This window comes from Labrus bergylta, chromosome 10 (genome assembly GCF_963930695.1).
Source record: "Labrus bergylta chromosome 10, fLabBer1.1, whole genome shotgun sequence".
NCBI lineage: Eukaryota > Metazoa > Chordata > Actinopteri > Labriformes > Labridae > Labrus > Labrus bergylta.
Window position 1 is genome coordinate 27113074 of NC_089204.1, and position 25742 is coordinate 27138815.

The 25742-nt window shown below is 42.1% G+C and overlaps 2 protein-coding genes across 4 annotated transcripts; both read left to right on the forward strand.

The window, feature by feature from the left end:
• Positions 1–848: 848 nt before the first annotated feature.
• On the forward strand, positions 849–20961 carry tarbp1 (TAR (HIV-1) RNA binding protein 1). Of its 3 annotated transcripts, none has more exons than XM_065959502.1 (29): positions 853–2119; positions 2493–2590; positions 3747–3816; positions 3990–4144; positions 4230–4282; positions 4772–4869; positions 4946–5081; positions 5166–5262; positions 6027–6116; positions 6224–6371; positions 7312–7578; positions 8400–8497; positions 8598–8747; positions 8840–9069; positions 9145–9388; positions 9515–9703; positions 10935–11125; positions 11217–11288; positions 11401–11524; positions 12943–13053; positions 13175–13324; positions 13408–13494; positions 14940–15148; positions 15236–15317; positions 15398–15569; positions 15649–15834; positions 16721–16845; positions 17761–17897; positions 20265–20961. In XM_065959502.1, the coding sequence occupies exons 1-29, from the start codon at positions 1156–1158 to the stop codon at positions 20431–20433; spliced, it is 4902 nt and encodes a 1633-aa protein (XP_065815574.1). In that variant the 5' UTR covers positions 853–1155; the 3' UTR covers positions 20434–20961. The 3 variants fall into 3 exon arrangements, with proteins under 3 accessions (XP_065815575.1, XP_065815574.1, XP_065815573.1); XM_065959501.1 differs by having other exon boundaries at positions 854–2119; positions 8598–8750; XM_065959503.1 differs by lacking the exons at positions 16721–16845; positions 17761–17897; positions 20265–20961 and having other exon boundaries at positions 849–2119; positions 8598–8750; positions 15511–15569; positions 15649–15787.
• An 80-nt stretch (positions 20962–21041) lies between these two features.
• On the forward strand, positions 21042–24969 carry LOC114920250 (5-hydroxytryptamine receptor 1D). Its single transcript, XM_029277133.2, has 3 exons — positions 21042–21373; positions 21821–21981; positions 22330–24969. The coding sequence occupies exons 1-3, from the start codon at positions 21214–21216 to the stop codon at positions 23572–23574; spliced, it is 1566 nt and encodes a 521-aa protein (XP_029132966.2). The 5' UTR covers positions 21042–21213; the 3' UTR covers positions 23575–24969.
• The last annotated feature ends 773 nt before the right edge of the window (positions 24970–25742 follow it).

Below are 25742 nucleotides of genomic sequence, written 5' to 3' on the forward strand. Positions count from 1 at the left end.
CACACTCACATTCACACCTACGGGCAATTTGGAGTCACCAGTTAACCTAACGAGCATGTCTTTAGACTGTGAGAGGAAGCTGGAGTACCTGGAGAGAACCTACACATACAAACCCCACACAGAGAGACCCTGTCCGATGGGGATTTGATTAAATGTATAATTTAAACTCATCTGTTTCTGACTTGATAAATGTTATTTTACTGATGGGTCAATATCATATTCACTTGAGTAAGTGGAGAAACAGTAAGCCGTCCGTTGACTGGTTCATGAATTTCTTTACACTGGTTTTCTTATCACTGGAAAAAAAAAGTCCAGCAGGATTGCAGAAAGATCAGATAAAAAAAAAAAAAAAAAAAGCGCTGACTGGTCAAAAAAAAGTTGTTTATATTTCTGGCCCGAGGAATTTTGGAGCTTTTTTTTCTTGCTCCAGGTTTTAGTCGTATTTTATGCCTGATGGTCTTACATTTCTGAAATAATTAAATTATTTTAATATAACACCCCCCCATGACAATTTGTTTGTCTCTTAATATTTACAGTCTATGGTTTGAATCTAGCTTTTTCCTTGTCTTCATTTGTATTTTTTGTTTGTTTATCCTCTGCGAGATTTTGGAGGTATATTCTGTTTTATGTTCTTAAAGTGTCAAAAACCACAAACAAACAAACATATATATATATATATTTTTTTTTTTATCCTTTTATTCGTGACATAACAAAAACAGTGACACAAAGGACAATTTTACAGGCACACAGAGAGAAAAAAGAAATGAAAAAGAAACAAGACAACAACAAAAAAAAAAAACTGGGGGAATAGAGTAAAGTAGAACTAGGAAAACAACAACTGGGACAAACAAACAAAAAATTAAAAACAAACAAGCAAAGAGAAAAAAACAAAAAACAAAAAAACAAACAAATATATAAACACGTAGAAATAATCAAGTACTTATCAAATAACCATCTCACTTATCTTATCAAACGGTACAGGAGTGAGGAAAATCCATGCTCAACTTTAACAACTCGCGAGAGTTTGTGATGACGTATGCGGAAGTTTACATTCCGCTTGGAAAAACGTGTGGCTCATGGCAGCTATTAGAGAAGCCGGCGCGGAGGTTTAACTGTAGCGTTTTGTGTTCCATGTAGCTCAACAGTCCTCCAAAAATGAATTCACTTTTAATTACCGCCGTGTTGTCCACTTCTCCTGACCACGGCCTTTTGCTGGACTCTCTGTCCTGGTCGGGTGACTCGTGGCCGGGGACGGAGCGGGTCGAGGCGCTGACAGCTTTCATGGAGGGTCTCGGACCTCTTCTTCTGACCGAGCCTAACACGACTCAGTTATCAGCTGCGAATAAAAAATCTATAAAAGAGAAAGTCGAGTCGGTGATATGGACAAGGTGTCTGCCTCTCCTCTCACGAATATCCGGGGAAGAAGGGGAAGAAGGCATGCGGTGCAGGGAGAGCACCGCTGCAGTCTGCCGGCTTCTGAGTGTCTGTGTCCCGCTGTGTGACGAGGCAGTCCCGGGGAAGGTAGCTCTGCATGTCCTCCCTTCACTGCAGCTTTCTGTGGAGGAGCCAGCGGGTCCTGGACGGCTCAGTGTGGAGGTGGCAAGCGAAGTAATGTCTGCTCTGATACCTTCTCTACCAGCTGATCTCTCACTCACCATCCTCACATCTGCTCTGTCCTGCATCAAAACACTCCCTGATGCTATGGTGTCCAAAATCACAGTCCGGCTTCTCCTCACCACCCTGACCTGCAGCAGCAGCAGCAGCAGCAGCGGTGGTGAGATGTTAACACGACTCCTCACGTTGATCCTGGATGACCTGTGCAGCTGGCACTCCACCCACAGCTCACCTGTGGTGACAGAGAGAGCACTGCTGTGTTTGACAGCTCTGTCTGACCACCTGCTGAAACCTCACAGCCTCCTCTCCTCCTCCTCCTCCTCCTCCTCCTCCTCCTCATGTGACCCTGACCCTCGGCTGTCCCTTCAGTTCTGGCGGATGGTTCAGGATGGACTCACGCACAGAGACGGCGTGTCCCGCAAGAGGGCGTTGTACCTGCTGAAGATGTGTGTAGCCCTGTCAGAGCAGGGGGGGGTTGACTGTCCTGTCCCTGCAGCAGGCGAAGGTAGAGCACACCTCAGATTGGCTGTCACTCGTCTTGTATGCCACTTTATACTTCCTGCTGACCTCCCCTCATCAGGGACACATAAAGCACCTGTCACTTGAAAGACAAGGTGTTCAAAACACCCCTGAGCCCCCCCTTTTTTTTACCAAGTTACCAGTGCCTTACATTATTCCTTTGATTTTTGAATGCACATATTTTCTCACATTATCTTTTTGTTATTCTGTATTATTGTTCTATCTTGCATGCAAATACTCTGCACCGTGGGTCTGAGAGAAACTTTTTCTTTTCTTTCCCATTTTGCAAAATTGACAATTATTTGACTTTGACTGGTATGTTCTGCTGTTTTTTATTAATTTTTTTGGATTTGTTGCAGACGAGATCTTGTTCCGATGGGCCTCTAATAGGAGCAAGTTGCTCAAAGAGTTCTGGGAGGATTATGCGCTGGTGATGGAGACACTGGAGGAAAACCAGGTAGAGAATCCTACATGAGTGGTGAAAATCCATCTTGATACTTGAACCCTAACACTTTGAATATATATGTGTATATATACATTTTTTTTTGGATTCATGAGAAGGTAAAATGTATAAACCATGTGTCACATGTGTTAAGTAAACATCTGCAGAACATCGGGTTTTCAACAGAAATACATCCTGCTTTGTTTTGCATTGTAGAAACTGTTGAGTAAACTTTTTTGTGTCTGTGTTAGATTACAACAACAGTTTGTACAGGCACGCTTCAGCTGCTCATTCTGCAGTTAGGTTCATTACAGCTGATGCTTAAAACACCTGAAGTGGTTAGATGTTAGATGAAAGATGTGATTTGCATTCTTACCTGTTCATTTATAGAGCGCTTATTGGGATGCTAGTTTCTTAAATTTCCCCCATGCTGGTCTGGTCCTCTGGAGCACTAATAGACTTTCTTAGGCTCCAGGTTCCTAGAGCTCATTCTGAGTCTGAAGATCTGCCTTTGGTGTCTTTCTACCTTCCATTTAAAATTCACTACAAAGCACTTTAAAAATCAATGCACATGTTCCTTATGGTCATTTTAGATCCTTCATTGTTACCTCTGAGTGCACCTTTTTTATTAATTATAATTCTGTTTAAGTTGATAATTTTGCTTTGATTTTATAGGTTTTTTTTTTTAATACATTTTTTTTATAGCTTTTTTTTTCCCAATACAGACATACAAGATAGACAAGAACACCCAGCAGTATCACAAAAAATGATGGAAAGAAAAGTAAAAAGAGAGGCAAGGGGCACACATCTAGATGTCCAAAGCTGAACTAATTCAAAAAGAGACTACCCCTCTTTATAAAACGGTCCTGGGTCGAAAACAAACAAAACACAAAACAAAAACACACACATATGGGTGGGAGTCAGTCAGAATCATCAGTCAGTATGCCAAACAAGGCAGAGTTTGCACATAATATAGACATAACATAGCAGCACAGATCATAATGAATACATTTAAGTTTTATCCAACAACGTCAGAAAGGGTTTGTTTTATCAATTTGTTTTATTGTTGTTAGTTTTATCAGCTCGACGTCATTGTAAATGATCGCTTCACTCTGTGATTTTCAAGTCTAACCCGGGTCTGTTACTTTTCTCGTCTCTGTGCGCTCTGCAGGTTCACGTCGTCCGGCCAGTTCTGAACAGAATAGACACGCTGATCCAAACCACAGTGGATGACAGTCAAGGTAACACTTCAGTTGGGTTAGTTTAATCCCTTTGACTTTGAAAAAAGCTGAATTTAGAGAGAGTTGTGTTTGCTTAATACTTCATTAAAGACTCAGAAGTAGCTCTTAACATTATTGTTTATGATCCGCTCTGGTATCATGACGTCTTTGTCAGCTCTGTGCTTGTGTCGCAGCTTCAGGTGAAGGCCTCTTCCACCCGTCCTGGCTGCTGTGTGTGTACCAGCGGATGTTCCACAGTGAGAACAAATCCTTAATGAGGGAGGGGGTGTGTCATCTGCTCGAGCTGCAGGTCCTGCAGCAGCCGGCCTTTGCTTTGGCCTTCTCTCAGGTGAGGGGCTCGGGACACACTCGGTTCTTTATGATGTGATGATGCGCTTAATAAAAAAGTTGACTCTCTCCTGCTGCTCCTCCAGTTCATCGTTGGCCCTTTTATGGATGTTCTGTCTGAATCTTCGCTCTTCCACAGGTAAGTCAATAAATAAAATACTCTTTAAGTTTTACCGTCACAGGTCTGATCAAGTTTGGAAATGTAGGGCGCTTGATTTTTGTAATTTCAAAGTATGGATGTGTATGGATTGAAGAATGGATTATAGACAATATTTGGATTGTTAAACTTGGTCACTACATTTATCTTTTAAAATGTTTCTATGAAAAATAAATAAAAAAGGTTTCACAAGTAACAATAAATGTAAATTTTTCCTGACTAATCTCATTTCAATAAGAATAATAAAAAAAGAAGGGGTGTGCAAAAAAATGACATCGTTTCCAGATGTTAAGGGACAATACTCTTGACATACCGGGTAGTTTTTCTGAAGGGCTTGCATTGCATTCATCGATTGACATGATAAACACAAAGCTATTTGTTCTCTGACTTTAAAAAATGTTCTGAAAGTTTGACTGTGATATCTGGGAAAATGTGCGTTTCCTTTTCAACCCTCCTTGTGTTCACATGTAGGTCAGCCGGGCAGCGTGTTGGAGATTGTCCTGAGCTTGGGACCAAACTGGAAGTCTTCATGAAATCTTTCTTCAGCAGTCTACCTTCAGAGCACAGAGGTAGAATGAATACACGTTCACAGATGTCTAACTCACTCACTCACTCTCTGACTGACCATGCTGTGTTTGTTTGCAGGTCGTGTTTTGCTGAAGATGATTCAGCAGCTGAGCTCTAAACACTGGTGTGCTGTACCCCTCCTCTTCCTCGCCCAGGCTCTGTCCAAACTCTCCCCAAGTCCTCTGCTGGGGGTGGAGGGTCTCTCTGCTCTCAGGTACCTCAGCAGGTCTACAGTTAGACGGGCTGTGTCCTATGTGGTTGTTGTTGAAGCTCATTGAGTGTGTGTGGTGTCTGACAGGGAGGTGCTGCGCTGCACCATGATCACCCATCAAGTCCTGCTGAGAGGTGCTGCTCAGTGCTTCCTGCTGGAGAGCGCCCTCTGTCTCACAGACGTGGTAAGACACACATCACGATGTCAGACTTCATTGTTCTCGTGGGTAAATTTCTTTTCACAGCACGGTTTCTGTCCAACAGACTTTACCAACCAAAGAACATGAAACACAGTGTACAGAATCGATTTTTGGTGAAATTGCTTTTTAATTTTTTGACCTTCATCTTGGTCTGAGCTACAGAGTCACCTTGAACGAGAGCATTTTCTTGTTGTCTTGGAGTATTTTAAAACACCATGAAGAATCATTTGATCCGTGTGTGCTCATGTTTTTACTTCGTAACGCTGCAGATTTTGGGTGCGTCGATGGTTTCATCTCAGGAAATCTGACCTGGTGAAGGTAGCATAGTGGTTAGTGCGCATGCCCCATTTAAGGAGGCTGTGGTCCTCCAGGTGGGCGGCCCGGGTTCGAGTCGGACCTGTGGCTCCTTTCCATGGAGCATGTCATTACCCGCTCTCTCTCTCTCCCTGACTTTTTAACTCTGTCCACTCCTATCTCTAAAGTATAGGCACAAAAAGCCCCAAAAATAAATCTTCAAAAATGTGAAAAAGTAAAATAAATTCTTGAGAATGAAGACAAAGAGTAGGAGTAAAGCTAATGCACATACACAACAATTATTAAAGAGTATCAAAGGGAGACAGTGAGACAGATAATAACATGCAAAGGGATGCTTTGGGCTGCTTTGGGAAAGAGGATCAGTTGTTACATTTATTATTCTCAAACACAAACTTTAAGTGGTTGAGATGTATAATTGAAATATGTCGTTTCAGAGTGTGGTGACCCTGGATGACCTCTTCAGTTTCCTGATGGATTTTCGTTCAGATGAGTCCTTGTGTAGAGGGACACCGATTTGGAATCAGGTACAGTGTGTTATATAAAAAACTCAACCTAACATATTAGAATGATACTGAAGGAAAGTCGTGTTTCTCTCGAATGGCTACCCTTTGTATTTGTGTCATTTCTGCAGACATGTGTCTGGCTATTGGACAACGAGGACAGCTTCAAGCCCCGGATGATGGATGGAGACGGTGCTGATGCCGACACCAAGAAAGAAACTGTGAGGAGCCATGTTCTAAATGATGTACACAACTATCTCCGAGTCCCAGCAAGCACAGGTGAGTCTGCTGCAAAGCAAGCTTTTTGAATTTATTTTTTTTAATTGTTGTTATTGGTATTTTGAGTCACACAAAGTACAAAATATAACATACATAATAAAAATAAAATATAAAAATAAAAACCTATTTCAAACTAAAAAAAAAAGGATCTTAAAGGAGCAATATGTAACTCTGACACCTAGTGTTTAAAATGGGTACTGCAGTCCAAATATAAGACATTGTAGAGAGCTGTCTCTCTCTCCCCTCCTCTTTTAGAGTGGATGCTCACTCAGGTCACCATGTGGTGGACACTGAAGCTTCAGTGTTTATCCAGCTCTGCATGGGTCTGTAAACCTTTCTGTGTTCTAACCTCTCTCCATTTTTCAAAAGCATCTCCAATATTGATTCTAGTTTGAGCACGTTTCTGCTCGTGGAGCTTATTAGAAACATGCAGAGGCTTTTTAGGTCGGGTACAATCACTTCTATCTGAACCACTTCTCTTCCATCGCTGCAACACCTGTTGACCTGATAACTGCTCTCATATCTGACAAACCGAGGGGCGTCCAAAACAACCATTTGGTGGTGCCTTAAAACCGCCTACCTTCTCTGGTCCAAACAAATCCAGAGCATTCAGGAGCAGAATCTAAAGTTAGAAGGAGGACATACTGGCTGCTGCATTGTTGTCAGAGAAGTCAGCACTTCAACATAGCATGTTTCCTTAATGTCTGATCAGATAGTAAGGTACCTTTATCATTTAAATAAACAGAAATCAAATCAAATTTTTGTTTCCATAGAGCATTCTATTTCTGAATGAACCACCTTCTAAGTTGTTTTCCTTTTATCAGATGATGCTAAAGGTCTTTGATCCGTTATTTAAAAGGTGAAGGGAATCGTCCATCATCCCTAACCCTTAACTAAGTTATAGTTTGTTAATTAAAGTTGTTTTTGTCTTGCTCTTCAGGTCACACTGAGAAGTTACCCGACCCCAAAGAGGCTGAAAAGTTGGCCCGGGCCGTTCTGCTGTGTGTGGACGTGGAGAGGAGTCGTGTCGGGGCACAGATCCGTCACACTCTGGACTCGTTACTGTCTCCTCTGCTCGACACTCTGAGCAGAGTCAGCACCAACATCTACCTGCCCGTGCGCAAGAGTGACAAGAGCCTGCAGCTCGCGCTCCGGCTGCTCCAGCTCGGAGGGAAACGGAGCTGTCAGCGGGTTGGAGAGGAGAAAGGTTTGTGATGAAAACAGTGAATAAGGGAAACAGTGTGGGTATAGTAGATGGACAGCTGCATCCATTTGTTACCTTAATATCTATAATGGTAATTGTATTTTACAAAGTGATGAGTAATACCCTGAAGTATTTAAGTACATTTGGGCTTTTTATCATTCCAAACAGTATTTGCATCTCATAGTCGTTCTGATATCTGCTAATGAGGTCCATCTTTTTTTTCTCTGAAGTTAGTTTTAAACAGAAGACTGCATAAAAGAAGTGGAAAAAGCTCACTGGCTTTAAAAGTAAAACTAATGCAGACTTCCCTTACACGTGCATCTTTTCTAATGGCCAGCAGGGGGAGACTCTATTAAGAAATTGAGTCTGTATTAGTGCTTTCACACTTAACACAAAACTATGTAAGTATTCGGGGGAAGCTGCATGTGTGAACGCAGAACGCAGCAGTCTTGCCTCAGAAGAGGTGATTTTTTTTACGACTTATTTTACACAGGAAGTTTTCAGGCACCTTTATGCATATTAATGAGAGTGCAGATTAATCTTTTTTTTTTTTACTCAGTTTTTATTGGATTTTTACGTGTTATACAGCACACAACAAAAGGAAAGAAAAGCACAGACTTACACATGAGAACAAAAACAGTACAGGAATGCATGCTAAAAAAACAAAACAAAAACAAAACAAGCAAGGTCAAAGAGTCACATTTTTGCGTTATTACATCAAAACAGAAGGCGTCAGGTTTAGGAGTTAGTTCATGTGCAGATGAATCTTTATGTTTTGTATCTCGGGGGTGTGTTACTTTCCCGTCTCTCCTCTCCTCTCACAGTAGACGAGGTGACGGCGTCCTTGGAGAAGCTCGTTCCTAAACTGATCGATCCCATCCTGGAGTTCATCTTGAGGCGGCTGTTCGGGGAGCTGCAGGAGGTAAAACAGCAGGTCAAACAAAAGCACTCCAGTTAGCAGAGCGGCTCCTGTAGGATCTGAAGTGTGGAGTGTAAAGGTGCTGTTCTGGTTTGTTTAACAGCTGTTCGATGTGGAGCGGGCCGAGCTGTACCTGTGTGTCCTGAGGACGCTGTGGGACAGTTCTGCACAACACATCCAGAACAAAACTCAGCAGACATATTTCCCTAAGCTCGTCAAGTACAGCTTGAAGGTCCTGAAGGAGCCCAGCCAGGTGGTAGGAAGAGAAATACTAAAGGTAGATACTTCCTAAATATGTTTGCTTGCTTGATTATTAACGTCTGATTGTTTTTCTTCTTCTGTTAGATTAACTCTGTGGCAAACCAGGTGGCTAAAGCGATCGCCATGGCAACTCTGGCTACAGTCTGCAATCTTTTGGAGCAGGAAGTGACTGATATACAATCAGAGACCGTTTCTGCCATGAAGTCACTCAATGAGTATTTCTATTTCCAAACCTCACCTTCTCCTCAAAGTCCTCCTCTGCTCGGAAACTTTAACAAACGGCTGCAAAAACCGCGGACAGAAGACGGCTCAAGGTCAGTTAGAGGCTGTAAGAAACAATCGGGGTTAAAGTTTACATGCTGGTATGATAAAAGTATCTTTTGTTTTAGTGATGTAGGAGTGCAGGGTCCGCTGCTTCAGGACTGGGGACGCGTTGCTGCCAGTTTTATGCGGGACCAGTGGGTTTGTCTGAGCTTCCTGATGAAGACTGTTGGGTTACCGGAGTGTGCAGAAACGTCCAGACCTCCTGACGCTCTTAAAGCCGCTCTGAGCTGCAGTATGGAGGCCCTCTCTCTGCTGCCCAGTGACCTGGTGCTGCCTGTGCTCACCTTTATGGAGACACTTCTGCCACAAGTGAGATTTAGTCAATTTAAATGATATGCATGCATTTAAAATGAGGGTTTTGAGTTTGAAAATATGAAGAACTCTCAGCAGAAACTGAAGTGTGTCTGGTTTGTTGATGTTTTTGATTTTTTTCAGTTGGTGCTCCACGAGGAGGCTCTCTGCGTGGAGGCCGTGACCCTGAGCTGGGAGCTGGTTCAGGGGCTGAGCACCAACGCCCACGACTTCTGGCTGGCCCTGAAAGGCTTCGTCTCCATGGCCTTCCACCAGAAACTCCTCCAGATGACGGACAGCCAGGCTCCCACACTCACATCCACACTGAAACAGGTGATTCAAATGTTGACTTCACAATCAGTTTTATTTTTTTTATACTTTATTTTTCATTTTTGTTTTACAAGAAACACAGAACAAGTGAGGACTAGGGCAGTAAGACAGTATGAATACAATCAAATACAAGAATGTAAAAGGCACAGGTACAGTACAAAATGGATGGTACATTCTAATGAAAAAATATATATTTATGAGTCTTTATCTTTGTGTAAATCCCATTTTCTCCATTATTCTTCTCCCTGCTCCTTTTGAAGTCGCAGGACAAAAGTCATTTTTTCCATAAAGCTGATGGACTTCACAATGTTCCTCAAGAGTCTCATGGTAGGAGGGTTCCTCTGAAGCCAACATTTACTAATCGCTTTTTTACTTGCCACCATAAGAATCTTTAAAAGGTATTTGTCCTTTTTACCAAGACCTTCAGGAATTTTTCCGAGGTAGAGGGATGTGAAAGAGAAATCCAATGTGATGTTCAGAGTCTCTGCGATTACAATTCTACAATTCACTTAGCAGACTCTTTTATCCAAAGCGACCTACATCAGAGAGTAAGAACAACACAAGCAAGGATCTAGAAAAAAGGGAACAATGTCAGTAAGAGGAAACGATCAGCTTTGAGTCTGATTGGACACACAGGTGCTGACAGGAAGTGACCAGAGGCAAAGCACAACATGGAGGGCAGTTCTTGAGAGCTCTAATCAGTATAGAAACCATCTTATAAGTCGTCGTTATCAAACAAAAACCATCGTCATTACCATCATCATCATCAATAATATGGAGACCATCATCATTAAGTTAGTAGGTATTCATGAAAGAGCTGGGTCTTTAGCTTTTTCTTAAAGGTGCAGAGGGCGATTAATAGAGAATCAGTTTTATTGACTGAGTATGAGGGCGCATGCAAGGAGTCTGACTCCGGTTTTACATTTCTCTCAATGCACTGACAAACTTTTGACTGCCTGCTCTTAAAATTGATTCTGAAGCGTTTTGGGAGACAGTGAAGGGATGCTAATTCAGGACTGATATGCTGCTTGTTCCTGGACCTGGACTTGGAAATATCCAAAATAAAGAAATATGAGTTGCCAAAAATAAGCATGAAAAGTGTTTCCAGGTCCTGTATTGTAAGGAGAATATTTCTTGCCTGTTGGTAAACCGCTTTTTTTCAAATCTGACCTTTTTAAAAAAACAAAAGTGACTGGCCCTAAAGTTCTGTATTCATGTGTTGTCATGTTTTCAGATTTCCTCCGAGCTGATGGAGCTGTCTCAGTCAAAGAGCGGCGTGTTCGGCGTGCTGCTTCAACACTGCTGTCAGACGTGGCTGCCCACAGGCGGCGACCGCGACGACGCCGTGTTCTCAAGTGTTTTCAGCCACATCGACATCCTCACTGAAGCCTGCGTCTACGGTCCAGTGTTCAGGAGGGATCAACGGTACCTCTCAACAGCAGGTCCTCATGTTTACTCTGCTGTTTCTCAGACCTTCACTCACTTTCTCTGTTGTTGTTGTTGTTGTTTTTTAAAGGCTTGTCCAGGACGTCCAAACATATGTGGAGCAGCTGGGGGAAGAGTGTTCAGCCAATGTCGCCGTTTTAAGGTGAGCTGCAGCTCCTGTGTGACTGTGGTTTTTAAAAACGGGCACTAGGGGGCTCTCTCGCTCTCTACATGTTTTCACACTTCAACCTCATTACTTCTGTCATATTTTTCAGTGATAACAGGGACGAGCAGTTTCCCCGGACGTGTGCTCTGGCGTTTCTCGTCCGCCTGGATCCCTTTAATCTGCCGCAGCATCAAAGGCTCATAGAGGAAGTCGTTCTGGATTTGTTGAAAAAGGTAAAAGATGACTCTGTCTTGCATAAGCAGTCACCTCCTTTGAACTGTCCCATATGTTGTCACGTTACAACTTGTGTTGCACGTCAGGGACCAACATGAAATAGTCCTTATTTTAGAAGTTTGAGGATGAGATATTAAATGGTATAATAAGTTATTTACAAAGGAAAAGGGTTGACTGCTTCATATCTCTAACAGAGATCTGGGGCAACAACTTGCCTCGGTATAACTTGTGCATCCAACAGGTCTCTTCTTGGACTTTTCTTGGTTATTTATCAAACTTTTTAAGAGTCTATAAGTCTCATTTTAAAGGGTTATTTCAGGATACAACATTTTAAAAAGTGGAAAAGTCAAAGGGAGTGGAATATTTTTGCCAGGCAGCGTAGTTTGGGAGGTTTGATTCAGAGCGATATTAATCATACAAATATCAGATTTAGTAAAATCACACAAAGAATTATTTATTAATGTTCACTCTTCACAAAATGTATTAAATGAAAACATTTGTGTTTTAAAAGATGCTTTAATTGATATATTTTATTCAATTTGATTAAAAAAAAAGTTATTGATCTCTCTTTGGGCTATTGGTTTGCATTCAAAAAAACATAAATAAAACTAGTGATAGGACAGATCTGATCTAATATCTGTATCGGGTCCGATATTGATGTAATTTATGTATCACTTATCGTACTGACGGCACCGATCAAGAAAAATTGTCCACTTTAAACATACTGAAAGATCAGTCAAATTAAAGGAGACAAAGGATCTGTGATAGTGAAATGATAAAAAGTCAGTAACATTATAAAAGCTAAGGAGCACTTAGTAATCTAACTGCAGAGGGGGATGAATGATTGACAGGTAAAACATAACGACGTCCTGATGGCATCACACAGATTCCCTTAAAATTCCAGAAGAAGCTGAAATCATTTGAGCCTTCCTGAGGATCAGATCTATTTGTTTCACGCTCATAAAGTTCAAACGGATTTGAACAATTCTGTTCAGACTGTTTCTCTTAACTTTGATTTGCTTGAAATCATTTTAACACAATTTTTAAATTCCTCTAAAATTCATTGAATAAGAAAAAGTATTTAGGATCAGTTTGAAGGTTTTGTTTCCCACACGTCTGCCTTTTTTAATTTCATCTCCCTGTAAAAACATGTTGATTTTAAAGTGCAATCCAAATCCCTCACTTAGTGTTCGATTCCCCAGTTGGATGTAAATACAAGCTTGATTCTGATTTGTCAACATGATGTCATTTATTTGTTTTACTTCGACGTGCTCACTCTTAATACCTGCTCTGCTACGAGTCGTCTAATTTGCACTCAGAGTGTTTTTCATCAAGATAATAAGCAGAGCATCAGTTACAGATAATTTAACAACACTTAACACCAATTTTCATTATCTCCCCCCCCCCATCTCTCCAGGATAATGACATATCAAAGTCAAAAGTGCGTTACTATAGCAACTCCCTGCAACATCGAGTCAAAAACAGAGCATGGCAAACGCTGCTGCTGCTGCTGCCCAAACTCAAAGAGGTACGATTATTCCAGTCACGTTTACAATCACACAGGTAATAACCACTCAGGTAGTAACTGTGTGTGTGTGTGTGTGTGTGTGTGTGTGTGTGTGTGTGTGTGTGTGTGTGTGTGCGCGCAGGAGTTTATTGCCTCTTCAGTAAAGCGCATGTTTGAAGCTGGATTCTGCAGCAACCAGGCCTCAGTCAAATACCTGATGGAGTGGATGATGATCCTGATCCTCGTCAAACATCCTCGACACATGGAACACTTCTGGGACTGCTTCAGCATGGTGAGCTCGCACTCTCTCTGAACACCAGACGATCCTGCAGTATGAGGGAAATAGTTCAATTATTCACGGTCTCTTCTGCTCAGGATCATGAAAAGACAAAGACGAGCGTCTGCACCTTCCTGTCGGTGCTCGTACATTTCAACGTCATCCTTCCTCTTCTCACGCAGAAGGTAAGGCCTTTGAAGATTTGTCTCCAGTCAGTCACCTTTCTTCAGCTTCTCAGCTTCTGCACGATCCCTGATCCTTTTTCTAAATATGTTTATTTTGCCTTTTCAATGTTGAACATATTGACAAACTGTGATTGATTATTTTTTGATATAAAAAGGAAAAATAAAGCTACATGAAGGTACATAAAAATATTACATTTTCACCACAAGAAAAGAGAATTATCAATCATTTGCAAGTATAAGTTTTCAAATAAACCAAGAGGGACGTTTCTCTTGTAAATGGTTTCACTCTTACTCTCAAACAAATAGCTTTTTTTCTCGTCCTTGCATATTAATAAACATTTCGGTAAATATGCCAGATTTTATAAAAAGCTCCCTTAAAAGAAAAGCAAATTCAAACATCGCTAAAAGCTACATAAATAGAAATATCATAACAGTAATGAAGCAGACAGGTAAGCAGCCACAGGAGAAAATACATAAACCCTGCAGGATACACATAAAGCAGCATTTGGTTAATATAAAAAATGTATATCATGCAGAACAGACACGGAGCAGCATTGAGCAAACAGAACAATGTACCAAAAAAAACAAACAAGTATTAGTAAAAGCACGTATCCAATAACCTACTAAAGTAAATGTAATGTGCACACATCAAGACAACATGTAACACTGTAAGGTGTGTCCTTGGACAAGACATTTAACCCCAAGTTGCTCCAGCTGCTTAGTTAGCTGCGTGTGAATGTGTATGAATGGGTTTAGTTACTTCTGATGGTCTCTTTACAAAGCAGCCTCTACCATCAGAGTGTGAACGTGTAGGTGTGACCTGCAGAGTAAAAAAGCTTTGAGTAGTCAGAAGAGTAGAAAAGCGCTTTCTAAAGTGTTGTAGTTTGAAAGGTTGAATCATAACAGAAACACACAATCTGGACAGCAACAGGCACAAACCAATAAGTATCTAACCTCTGAATTTGGTTAGGTCATGATCTGATACTCGTACACACATACCCACACACTCTTTCCTTGTAAGGAACCAGGTGTCTGTCCAAAAAACTTCTAGGAAATGGTCTGTATATAGCACACATGTTGTAATTGCCCAGTGTGATGATTGCCCATAACAGGATGATTGGGATGCTATAAAAGATCTGCTCCAAGGGAGATAAACAGATCCTCGATTCACAAGCCATAGTCTCTGTGTGAGTGTTCAAGAGCATTTACTCTTCTGCAAAAGCTTAACTGTAACTTAACTGTCTAAGCCCTTTACTTTTGCTAAGAGAAAGTAATCCATCTTTTACAAAGGGGATGATATTGTGGGGGCCATACTTGTTAAATGTGTAGGGCGTGATATGGAGCTGATGAAATTCTTTATATGCACAAAGCAAAGAAGGGAGAAGGAAAAGTAAAATGTAGTTTGATCTATTTGATGTGAGCAATCATCTCTGTGTGTTTTTCAGGCTGCACAGTTGCGTAAAGCGCTCGACATCATCCTGCAGTGGTGTTTCAACCACAACTTCAGCGTGCGTCTGTACGCCTTGCTGGCCCTGAAGAGGGTGTGGAGCCTGGCTAACGAGGTCATGGCGGAGGAAGGGGACTGTGGTTTGGGAGGTCTGTCCACTGTGATCCAGGCCTGTTTGAACCAGGCTGAGGCCATGCAGAACACCGGGTGAGAGCAGGAAGTCCATACTGTGATACTGATAGAAGTCTGTTGTCGCATGCTCATGTTTGTGTTCTTGTTTTTTTTTTTTTTTAGAAATGCCAACAAGAACTGGTTGAGGATTCAGGAGCACTTCTTCTTCGGTGCCTTTCATCCGATCAGGGATCACAGCGTCGAGGTGTGCTAGTCTGTTTTTCTGAAGCCTGTTCTTTCTTTACAATCAGACCGTGTAATGACTTTCTTGTTTCGCTTCCTCAGACCATATTCTGTACGTTCCCCAGTCTGTCAGAGGTGGCTGACGATGAATGGATTCCACCCTGGAAGTTTGAGGAGCATCCGGGTTTCTCTGACACTTTATCTTTATGTTTGAGGAACCCTTCTCCGGACCTGAGCCGGCTGCAGCCTGGAGACTGGATCCAGCAAGACAAAGGTAGAGCAGCACCTCTCACAAGTTCAGCGCCTTACTTAACACAACACATTCTAATCTACACCTGTGGTTGTGTGATCAGGTGAGCAGAATAAGGAGGACCGCTGGGCCGAGGTGCAGAAGAAGATCACTCCCTGGAGGTTGGGGATCCAGGAGCAGGAGCCTGAACTTCAGCTGGTTCCCCAGCAGAGGGCGGCTCGTCTGGGCAAACTGCACGGGGCCCTGCTGGTGGTCGCCTCGCTCATCGACAAGCCTACCAATTTAGGAGGTCAGACTTACTATGAACACAAACATTACTTAATGATGGAGAAAACACGCTCGGCTACCTTTCAGCGTAAAACATAAAAGAACTGGGAGCTGAATCCAGAAACATGTTCAAACAAGAAAAACGATTAGGACAGCACTCTGAAATATTATTTTAATTGCCGCACAAACGTTTCTTCTTCAGCGTGTAACAAGCAATTTTCTCAAACACACAATGTGGCAATTAAAATACAATTAGTTTTTCTTGACTTACATTATATTACATATCTATCAGGTAATAACAGAAACATGTATGGAAATTTGACCTGATTTGTCTCGTATTTTTTGCAGATTTTAGTTTGTTTTTATATTTAAGATTTGAAAGGGGCGCTGTTATCCTCCAATCGGACGCACAGGTTTGCATCCGACCTGTGGCTCCTTTCCTGCATGACATTCCCCACTCTCTCTCTCTCTCTCTCTCTCTCTCTCACTTTAAATACAGCCATAAAAAGCCCTAAAATAAACCTAAAAAAATTAGGATTTGAAAAATGCATAAAACTCAAGTTTCAATCACAGATGTTTCTGTTTTCTAACACTGTTGTGTCAGGTGATAATGGACTTTGTCAGGATTTGTTTATAGAGGACACACAAAGACTAACTTTAAATCCAATATTGATTTGCGATGATGTAAATAAGAACATCAGCTCAGCTGTGCTGTGAATACTTAACTGCGTACTTTACAGATGTGGCTTCTTTATGAATGTCTGACAACATCAGTTTTATGTCTAAAATATAACAATGAGTCGACGTTTCTTCAGCTGCATGGTGGTATTATAAATAAAGAGCACATAGAGATGTCACTTTAAGGTGTTAATAACATTGTTTGTTTGTTTTGTTTGTTTGTGTTCCAGGTCTGTGCAGGACCTGTGAGATCTTTGGTGCCAGCGCTCTGGTTCTGGACAACCTCCGCCACGTCAGCGACAAACACTTCCAGTCCCTGAGCGTCTCGTCTGAGCTTTGGCTTCCTCTGTTAGAGGTACATGTTACTCCAGATGTCATGATGATCACTTTGTCTTTGAGTTAGCTGTCTCAGTAAGTTTTAGAAAGATGTGTAAATGGTATTTGGACTTGTACTTATGTGACTCCTTGACCCCTCAAAATGCTTTTACCCGTTCACACACTGATGGCAGAGGATGCTACGTTACATTCACACACTGATGTTAAAGCCACAGCGATCAATTCAGAGAACACTTTGACTGGTAGACTTCTAGAACTGGGATCAAACTGGCAACCTTCTGATTAAAAGACAACGGACTCAGGGGGCGCTGTTGGTCTAGTGGGTTGGTCGTTGTGCCCCATGTGCAGAGGGTGGGTGGCCCAGCTTCGGGTCTGGCCACATGTCATTCCCCACTCTCTCTCTCTCTCTCCCTGATTTATGACTCTGTCCACTGTCCTGTCTCTCCAATGAAGGCAAAAAAATAAATAAAATAAATCTTCAAAAATCTTCCATGTAGTCACATCCCACCTCCTTGCTCTCCTGATTTCTGCTGCCGTAACCAACAACAACAACATGTCAAAATCATGTGTACATTTAGGAGTCATCAATCTTATGACGTTGCTAAATAATAATAATACATTAGTTTTATATAGCGCTTTTCTGAAAACTCAAAAAAGCTTTGACAAAAACATAAAACAATAAAACAAAAAAGCAGCAGGAGGTTTGCATCTGCAGACCTGAGAGTGCGGGGTAAATGCTCGGGTAAGTTTAGCTTCATCAAAGCTCCATCTCTTCATCATCAAAGCTCCATCTCTTCTTCCAGCACATGAAGCAGGAACAAGTGAACATATCTTCAGCAGATTGACTGAATTTATGGTCCACACTGTCAAATGTATCTTAGCTGCTTTGTGTGGTTGAAACAGAAAGGTTATATAAACTGTTTCTGTCCATCAGGTGAAGCCTGCAGAGCTCGCCGACTTCCTGCAGATGAAGAAGAGTGAAGGTTACTGTATCGTCGGAGTGGAGCAGACCGCCAACAGCCAGAGCCTCCAGGACTACCAGTTCCCCGAGAAGACGCTTCTACTCCTCGGGTAGGACAGATTTTAGAGTCACATTATTTTCCATCAGTGCGGTTACTTAATGTATGCAGGGTCTCTGCCTTCCCCGTTTCCCTCGTGGCTCTCAAATAGATTAAGGTGCGAGCTGACGAGGCTGTTTAACGTTATCTCTCAGGTTTTTCTGTTTCCCCCCGCGGGGCCATGCGCTTCTCCTCTCCATGGAGTGAACATGTCTGAGCATGCTGGGCTATAATTGGTTCTCCCCCGAGGAGGAGAGCTCAGGAAATAAATTACAAAATGCAATACAAGCAGTGTGATGAAATCACCGGGCACATTTTTGTCAGACAGTAGTGAGGTGTTTGTTTGTGATTGTTCCCTGCTGCTTTCATCAGTCAGGTCAACAGGAGCCAGACGTGTGTCCTGATTTAGTCATTATTTTCAACAAGTTTTTCAGGTGAACATCAGTCAGTAACCGCTTTCAGTTACAACATACATCCAACAATACAGAAAACCAACATCCAGTTTTCACCTGCAAATGTACACTCCTCTTAACCCCACCCCCTTCCTCTCTCACTTCTTATTCCACTATACAAACACTGACGGGTTCAAACTGGTTCACAGAGAGCTCTGTAGATTAAAACGTCTGTCAAAGAGTGAATCAGCTGATGAATAAAAAGAGAGTTCAGCAGTTTCCAACAAGCTGCCAACTAATTTTAAGCAGCACTGCATGCAGGTGTCTTTGGATAAAATCAAAACTCTTTATAATAATTCAACAGCATACATTAAGTAACAGTGACCGTGCAATCACAGCTGATCTTTGAACCAACTTTATCAAATGGATGTTTTAGTTTTTTTTTTGCTGCACGGTGGTGAGCGCTGTTGCCTCACAGCGCCGTCAGTCAGACGTGCAAAGTGACGCCTTGCATCGTCACCGTGCTTGTATAGGGGCACCACAGGGCAGGGGTGGTGGTTTAAAAACAGGGTTGGCCGTAGGTGTAAATGTGAGTGTGGCTGGTGAGCAGGTAGAAAAATTCGGAAACTTTAAGGGAATTTCCAATGGAAGGTTCTGAGATTTTCAGGAATATTAATGGGACATTTTAGGACAACAAGATTCTCAGGAATTTTACAAAAGGAAATGTTTGGGGATTTTTTTTCCTTTTTATTTTTCAGTAGACATTTTAGGGAACTTTCTGATTTCTTTTTGAATTTTAAATGGAAATTTAAAGAAACTTTCAAGAATTTTCAATGTAAACTTTCAGAAACTATGCGCATTTTTCAGTAGAAAGTTTTTGAAAACTTTTAAGTGACTTGTTCATATCTTTCAATAAAATTTGTCATGAAACTTTCAAAATCATTTTTTTTTCCTTCACATTCATTAACACCAAAGTAAAGCAACAAAACCTCACAGTAAAGAAGTTGAAACCTCCAGATTTATGCAATTTCTGCTTGAACAATGACTAAAACAATTAATAAATGATCATAATAGAAGCTCTTTAATGTTCTCACTCTGATGCAAACCGAGCTGTGAACTTAAACATTCTTCATGTGAGCTGAATGTTGAGTGCCTTCACAGCTGCGCTCTCCTCAGCGCAGCACGCCCCGCTTTAATCTCTCATCAGGTCGCTATTATCTCACTCGGTGGCACTCGAGAGAAGTGTAGCTCATCAAATCACCCTTTTCCTAATGTGTGGCCTCCTCCTGTAGGCTCGCTGAACGCCAGGCTCATTACCTCTTTATGTGAGCTTTGCATCGCCCATACTGCTGCATCTGGATGTATGCTGTGTTGATTACTCTTTGGTCTGCAGCTCTGGAGACATCTGTGCATGAAGCTCATGTCTCATGACGGTGAAAGCTGACGAGCAATAACTTGACTGCTCATGCTACGGGTTGAGTTAAAATATCGAGATAGCATCACTAAACGGAGTATAAACACTCAGTTTACTAAAAAAATATTGTTTGGTTGAAGATGATACACAGCAGTGTGTGACTGAAAACAGATGGTGTGATGTTATGTATCAGATGTCTGGGAGTTGATGTTTGCAAATTGCTGACTTGATGCATATTCTAACGTTAATTAGATGCATGTGAGTGTAATACTGATCTGTGGGTTTGCAGCATGCTCCAACAGCAGAGTGTAAAAGTGGAATTTCCCTTCTTCTGTTTTTGTCTCACTCTTGTCCTCTTCAAAATAAAAAATTGTATGCTTCTGTTAGGAAAAACTCAGCTAAACATGTAGAGGCTCGAGCTCTGTATATAGAGCGTTTACTTCTGTAAGGTTTCTGTGATTCTCTGAACCAACCAAAAAAAAGTGTGAGTGATAAACATGGGGGATAATGTCGATATTAAAAATCTCATTGTAACTGTTTGCATTGTATTGTTTTTCTCTTTTCTACCTCGCAGTAACGAACGAGAAGGAATTCCCGCCAACTTGCTCCAGATGTTGGACGTGTGCGTGGAGATCCCTCAACAAGGCATCATCCGCTCGCTCAACGTGCACGTGAGCGCCGCGCTGCTGATCTGGGAATATACACGGCAACACCTCACCTCAAGTTCAACTCCAGCTGACTGAAAATTAAAAAAAAAAAAAAGACATCATGCAGCAACAGCTTGGCCTGAAGGACACGACTTCCAATCCTCCTGCATGAGAAACATGAAGACTGCTCCACACAGTCTATTACCGTGGTCAGCGGGCCTCAAGAGGACACTTTTCATGCGCTTTAATGAGAGTCATGAATAGTGATCGGCTTTGGTTATTGCAATTTTAATATTCCAGCAGGCATGCCGTGATATTAATGGAGGCAATCTGAGTATCAGTGGAGCGGCAGCATTAACGGAAATGTTCTCATTTGAGGAGGAAAAGTGTCTTATTTATGTGAGCAATTAGTTTTTGCCTCAGAGCAGCAGGACTGGACTATAATCTCCACACCCAGGAGAATATCATTCATATATATATATATATATATATATATATATATATATATATATATAGCTGCTTTATCGATAGGCATCATCTTCGTTTCTTAAGGTTTTTATTTTGTTGCAACTTGTGGTTTTATAAACTTTCTTACATGCTTGAATAAATAAATGCTATGACATATTTTATGTCGTTTTCTCCTTTATTATTGTTTGAGATTTGAGCTGAAGGGGTTAAAACAGGTGCTCATGTACCCCCGCCCTCCTGCCCTCCTCTTTTCAAAGAGTAAAGCGTTCACCTGGAGACTGTGCGACCGGAGGGGGGGGGGAGGAGGGCAGACAGGAGAACATCTGATCGCGCTCATTTCTTTTTTCCATCCAGTCACTTGTGTACTGAGTCTCATCATGTGAGGACATCAGCTGTTCTGAATGGGACATGGAGCCCGGGCCCGAGTCCGAGTCTGGGTCCTCTCTGCAGAACGCATCGCAGGCGGGCAACGTGAGCTGGACAGGGGCCGCAGGTCTCGGTGTGTCCGGACGGGCCCACCTGGTCCTGGAGGTCCTGATGGTGCTGATGTGTTTGGGAGCTGTGACAGGTACGGAGGTTTTGATTTTGATTTGATTTGATTTGATTGATTTTAAACATAGCATGTACAGAACACAACATTTTCTATTTTAAGCTCACAGCTTTTTCTATTGATTGATCTATTGACTCGATGATCCTCTTGTTTTTCTCAGATAAGGTCATAAAAATGCAGTTTGAAAGTTAAATGGAACATAAAACATTCTTGTTCTAGCACCATAACGATGCTCGGAAAAGTTTTGTACTTGATTTATTTGAATTAACTGATAGAGAAGTCTTCATTAGCTCTTATTGAGAAAGCACATTTAGAGTGTCCACAACTTCCTGGAATCAGTTTGTAATTCACACGTGGACTTCTGTGTAGATTTTTCTCTTTTGCTTATTGAGAGTTGATGAGATTGCTGCTTTAGAATCCATTTAGTCTCACAAACGGTGTCTTCTTGTGTGTATTCCTGTGTAGGTAATATACTCGTCATTGTTATCGTGGCTGCAAACAAGACTTTCCACACGGTGACGTCAGTGCTCGTCATGAACCTGGCCGTCAGTGACCTCCTGGTGGGCGTCGGAGTGATGCCGTTTGTTGCCTTGTCCATCATGAACCGTGGATGGGTGGATTGTGCTGTGAGTCACCTCCGTCCTGAGTTAGGATGAGCTTTTCAGATTTTGTTACATCACAGCATCAGTGTCTGAAGTCATTTAAAGTCAACGTAGTGACAGCAATTTATACTCTTTATCTTCCTGGACACGTTACCTGTTCAGGGTGTAATCTCAACATTTTCCCCATATTTAAAATGTTCCTACACCAGCTTTTTAGACCTTCAACAGTAGGGGGAAATCGTATCTTTGCATGGTCCTGTCTGACATTAAAATTGATGCCTCTTCATGTCATTTAAAAACAGTCTGTTTCATTACCAGCTCACAGGAGCTTTCAGCTAACTGGTGAGATTCTGTGTCTCTCCTCTCCTGCAGGGTCTCTGTCTGTACGTGGGCTACACCTCCTCCGTTTACTGCACAGCTTCTGTTCTAACTTTAGCCGCCATCGCCCTCGACCGCTACCACTCCATCATGGACTGCCTGCGCTACAGCTCTCGCTGCACCCCGTGGAGGACCGGCGCTGTGGTGATGTGGATCTGGCTGCAGGCTCTGCTCACCAGTTGCCCCCCCCTGCTCGGCTGGGGCTCCATCAGTTATGTGGCGCCCGTGTACAGCTGTGCAGTCAACTGGTCCAGCAGTTCCAGCTACGCGGCTTTCACGGCCGCCCTCTCCTTCCTCGTACCCGCGGGGGTCATCCTCTTCTGCTACGGGAACATTGTTAAGGTTGCACGCAGCCATGCCAGGAGGATTCACACATTGGAGGAATCGGTGCAGCGCAGCAGGAATCAAGACTCTGCCTCTTCTCCATGTGGTTCATCTCACCAGTGCTGCCCCTCCAGACTGATTTATCACATAAGCGGAGAGTTTGTGTCTGAGATAAGAAAGGAACAGGGGCATTATATGAGCTCTGCTTTCCCTGATTCTGCTCCAGAGAAGAATAACTCAACATCCAGGCGTTTCTTCACCTCCCTGTCGCAGCATCACCAAAACCACCAAGGACTTCTGCGTTTATTTCTGGTTATCTCAGCCTTCTTACTCTGCTGGACGCCTTTCATATGTGTGGCCCTGGTTCAGGCTGCAGAAACGGCAATTTCAGGCCAGACCAGCCTGGTCCCGCCCCCTGCCGTCACCTTTTCACACCTGCTGGTGTTGCTGAACTCTGACATCAATCCTCTTTTGTACGCTCTGCTCAGCAAGCGTTTCCAGTGCGCTCTGCGGGGACTGGGGCAAAAGATCCGAGCAGGTGTTGGGATTTTTGTCTGCAGGGGAGAGGAGGTCAGAGCAGATGACCCCAATACCCTCGTCACCACCCACCCTGGTCCGCCTTCCTGTTCTGAGACTCTGAACTGTGATGATTATTCCTCCGTTTTTACCGTGAGCACCGACTTCAAACATTACTCCAAGGAGCATCAATGCAAACTGTGTCACCACAAAGACATCTCTCCCTCTTGTTTGAGGGAGCAAGATGCTGCTGGAGGATGTAAGAGGGTGGACTGCTTGCAGGTCCCCTCTCGACCACAAGAGGGCAGCAGACTACCTTTCTCTGCTCTGACCAAAAAGCGTCAGGCCACTTTCTTCTTCGGCCAGATTGTAGTGAGAGTGGAGCATGATGTTTGTTAAGACTGACAATTGAAGATGCTGTTGGATTTGAATAGAAATCTAAAAATCAACATCTTTTATAATTATGAACCCTCTCAACTGTCTTCTCAATTTATCTGTTAGACATAAAGAAACAAAATACAAGTTGTTAAAGCCTAAATTGGCATCATTGACCTTATTATTTCTGACCTAAAGGTTACAAACTCAAACTTTAATATTGAAATCTGATACAATACTGGTGTTAAACTATGAAAACTTTACTATGATATCAGACAAAGTTAAGCATAAAAAAATCTCTTGAACACTGTTTCCAGAAAAAAGTTGACACAGTGTCAAATATAAAATGACAAAAGTAAAGATTTGCAAAAGATTGAAACCCATATTTATTTGGAGTGTAGTTAAAAGACGAGCTGAAGCTACAGGGGGGTAAACATGATCCTGCCTCATGTGATCGACATCAAATTGAAAATGGGCGTATAATTTATAAAACAATGACTGATTTATCGGTTTCAATATTTGACACAGTGTCCTTGTGCTCAGTGTTTCACCAATCATCACTTTCTGTTTTTATCCCAAAATAACTTTAAATCAAAGTCTTCACTATTTTGGAAACATGGTTTTACATGCGAGTGGCTGATGTTACATTTTTACTTTCAAAGATGACCACAATGATTAACAGACGATAACAACAGTCGCAGGTTAAAGGTCACATATTATCCTCCTTTTCAACGGGTTTAAAGAAGTCTCAGAGCTCCCTGAAATGTGTTTCTGAAGTGTCTTGTTCTAAATCCACTCTGATCCTGTCTTTGATCATGTCTATAAACCCCTTTATTTCAGCCCTGCTCAGAACAGGCTGTTTCTGTGTCTGTACCTTTAAATATGTAAATGAGCTGTGTCTGACCACGCCCCCTCTCTGGAAGTGTGTACTCGGTGCTCTCTCGCTCTATGCCTTATTATTTACAGTAAGAAGGCAGACTCAGAGGACAGAACAAACACCTAGCTGTGGGAGTGTCACCCACCTGGGGGAGGGGCTACTGCCCTTTGTGATGTCATGAAGGGAAAATCTCCAAACGGCCTGTTTGAGCACACATTTTCTGAAAGACTTTTCTCATAATTGGGGGGTTTGTAGACAGACTAGGGGCACATATTAGTGTTAGAAAAACATGGAGTGTATTTTGCACTGTATTCTATATGTTGCCATTTAGAGTAGTCAATTGTTGTAGAAAAACTTAAGAAAACAAACTCAGACAAAGAAATGTATTGAAAAGAAATCTTTTATATAGTACATGTGATTACACTTGAAGACACCCAGCAGTAAATCGAGTAAACCCGTCTTTTATTTGCACTCCTAATATCTCTTCCTCAAACGTGATAATCATATGTTGCATCTGCAGTGTAAAAATCATCATTCCTTACAAAGGTTTACATTTATGTCTCGCAATAATTCCAGAGGAATACAATATTATTATTTATTGTCATAGAGTATGACAATGGGAAACAGTGCTGATGTACTCTATATTGCAAAGAAAGAAAAGGCAGTGACGTGGACCGGTCAAGCTGTATCTGCTCGTACAGTTATGTGCATGCTCCTCCTGCAGATGTTACTCACCGTCCCCTCCAGGTTACTAAGCAACCAAATGCAACAAACAAAACAAAAAAACAAGTAGTAGAAAAGTAGTCCAAAACGAAGCTTTGAGAGATCTCCCTTTTAAAAAAAACAAAAAAGCAACTGAGTCATCAAGAAGGGAAGTATTAAAGAGTGTCTCTGCAGCAGTCTGTAAAAAATCAGATAGCGAGCGTGTGTGGTCGAGTGATGTTCATACATTCACAACAAGGCAGAGTATCCATCCGTCGCTTTGCAAGGCGTGGGGCCTCGTTCTCTCTCAGCTTCATCTCCATCGGTTTTTTTTTTACTTGCCTTAAGAAATGTGTTTCAGTAAACTACAGGTTTTTTTCATAAAGTGTAAAGGTGGAACAATGTGTCAGCATATTTAAACATCACCTGATGTCACGCTCAGAGGGGGAAGCTCAAATGTTGTTAGCATGTCGTACTTGTGTGTCCCAAGAATGCAAATCCTATAAAAGCGGCACATCCTTCAACGTTCCTGCTTCTCACAAGTTCTTGATTTATCAGCTGGGAAAACTGAAAATGTATAATTTTAAAGGCAGTCAGCAGCTTTCCCCCCCCC

Excerpts from the sequence above, each read along its gene's own strand:
- tarbp1 (XM_065959501.1), top strand. The coding sequence starts at position 1,156 with ATGAATTCACTTTTAATTACCGCCGTGTTGTCCACTTCTCCTGACCAC. Across the intron at positions 9,704-10,934 it reads TCACATCCACACTGAAACAG|ATTTCCTCCGAGCTGATGGA; the intron begins GTGATTCAAATG and ends TCATGTTTTCAG. Across the intron at positions 15,318-15,397 it reads TCAGGGATCACAGCGTCGAG|ACCATATTCTGTACGTTCCC; the intron begins GTGTGCTAGTCT and ends TCGCTTCCTCAG.
- LOC114920250 (XM_029277133.2), top strand. The coding sequence starts at position 21,214 with ATGGAGCCCGGGCCCGAGTCCGAGTCTGGGTCCTCTCTGCAGAACGCA. Across the intron at positions 21,374-21,820 it reads GTGTTTGGGAGCTGTGACAG|GTAATATACTCGTCATTGTT; the intron begins GTACGGAGGTTT and ends ATTCCTGTGTAG. Across the intron at positions 21,982-22,329 it reads GTGGATGGGTGGATTGTGCT|GGTCTCTGTCTGTACGTGGG; the intron begins GTGAGTCACCTC and ends CCTCTCCTGCAG.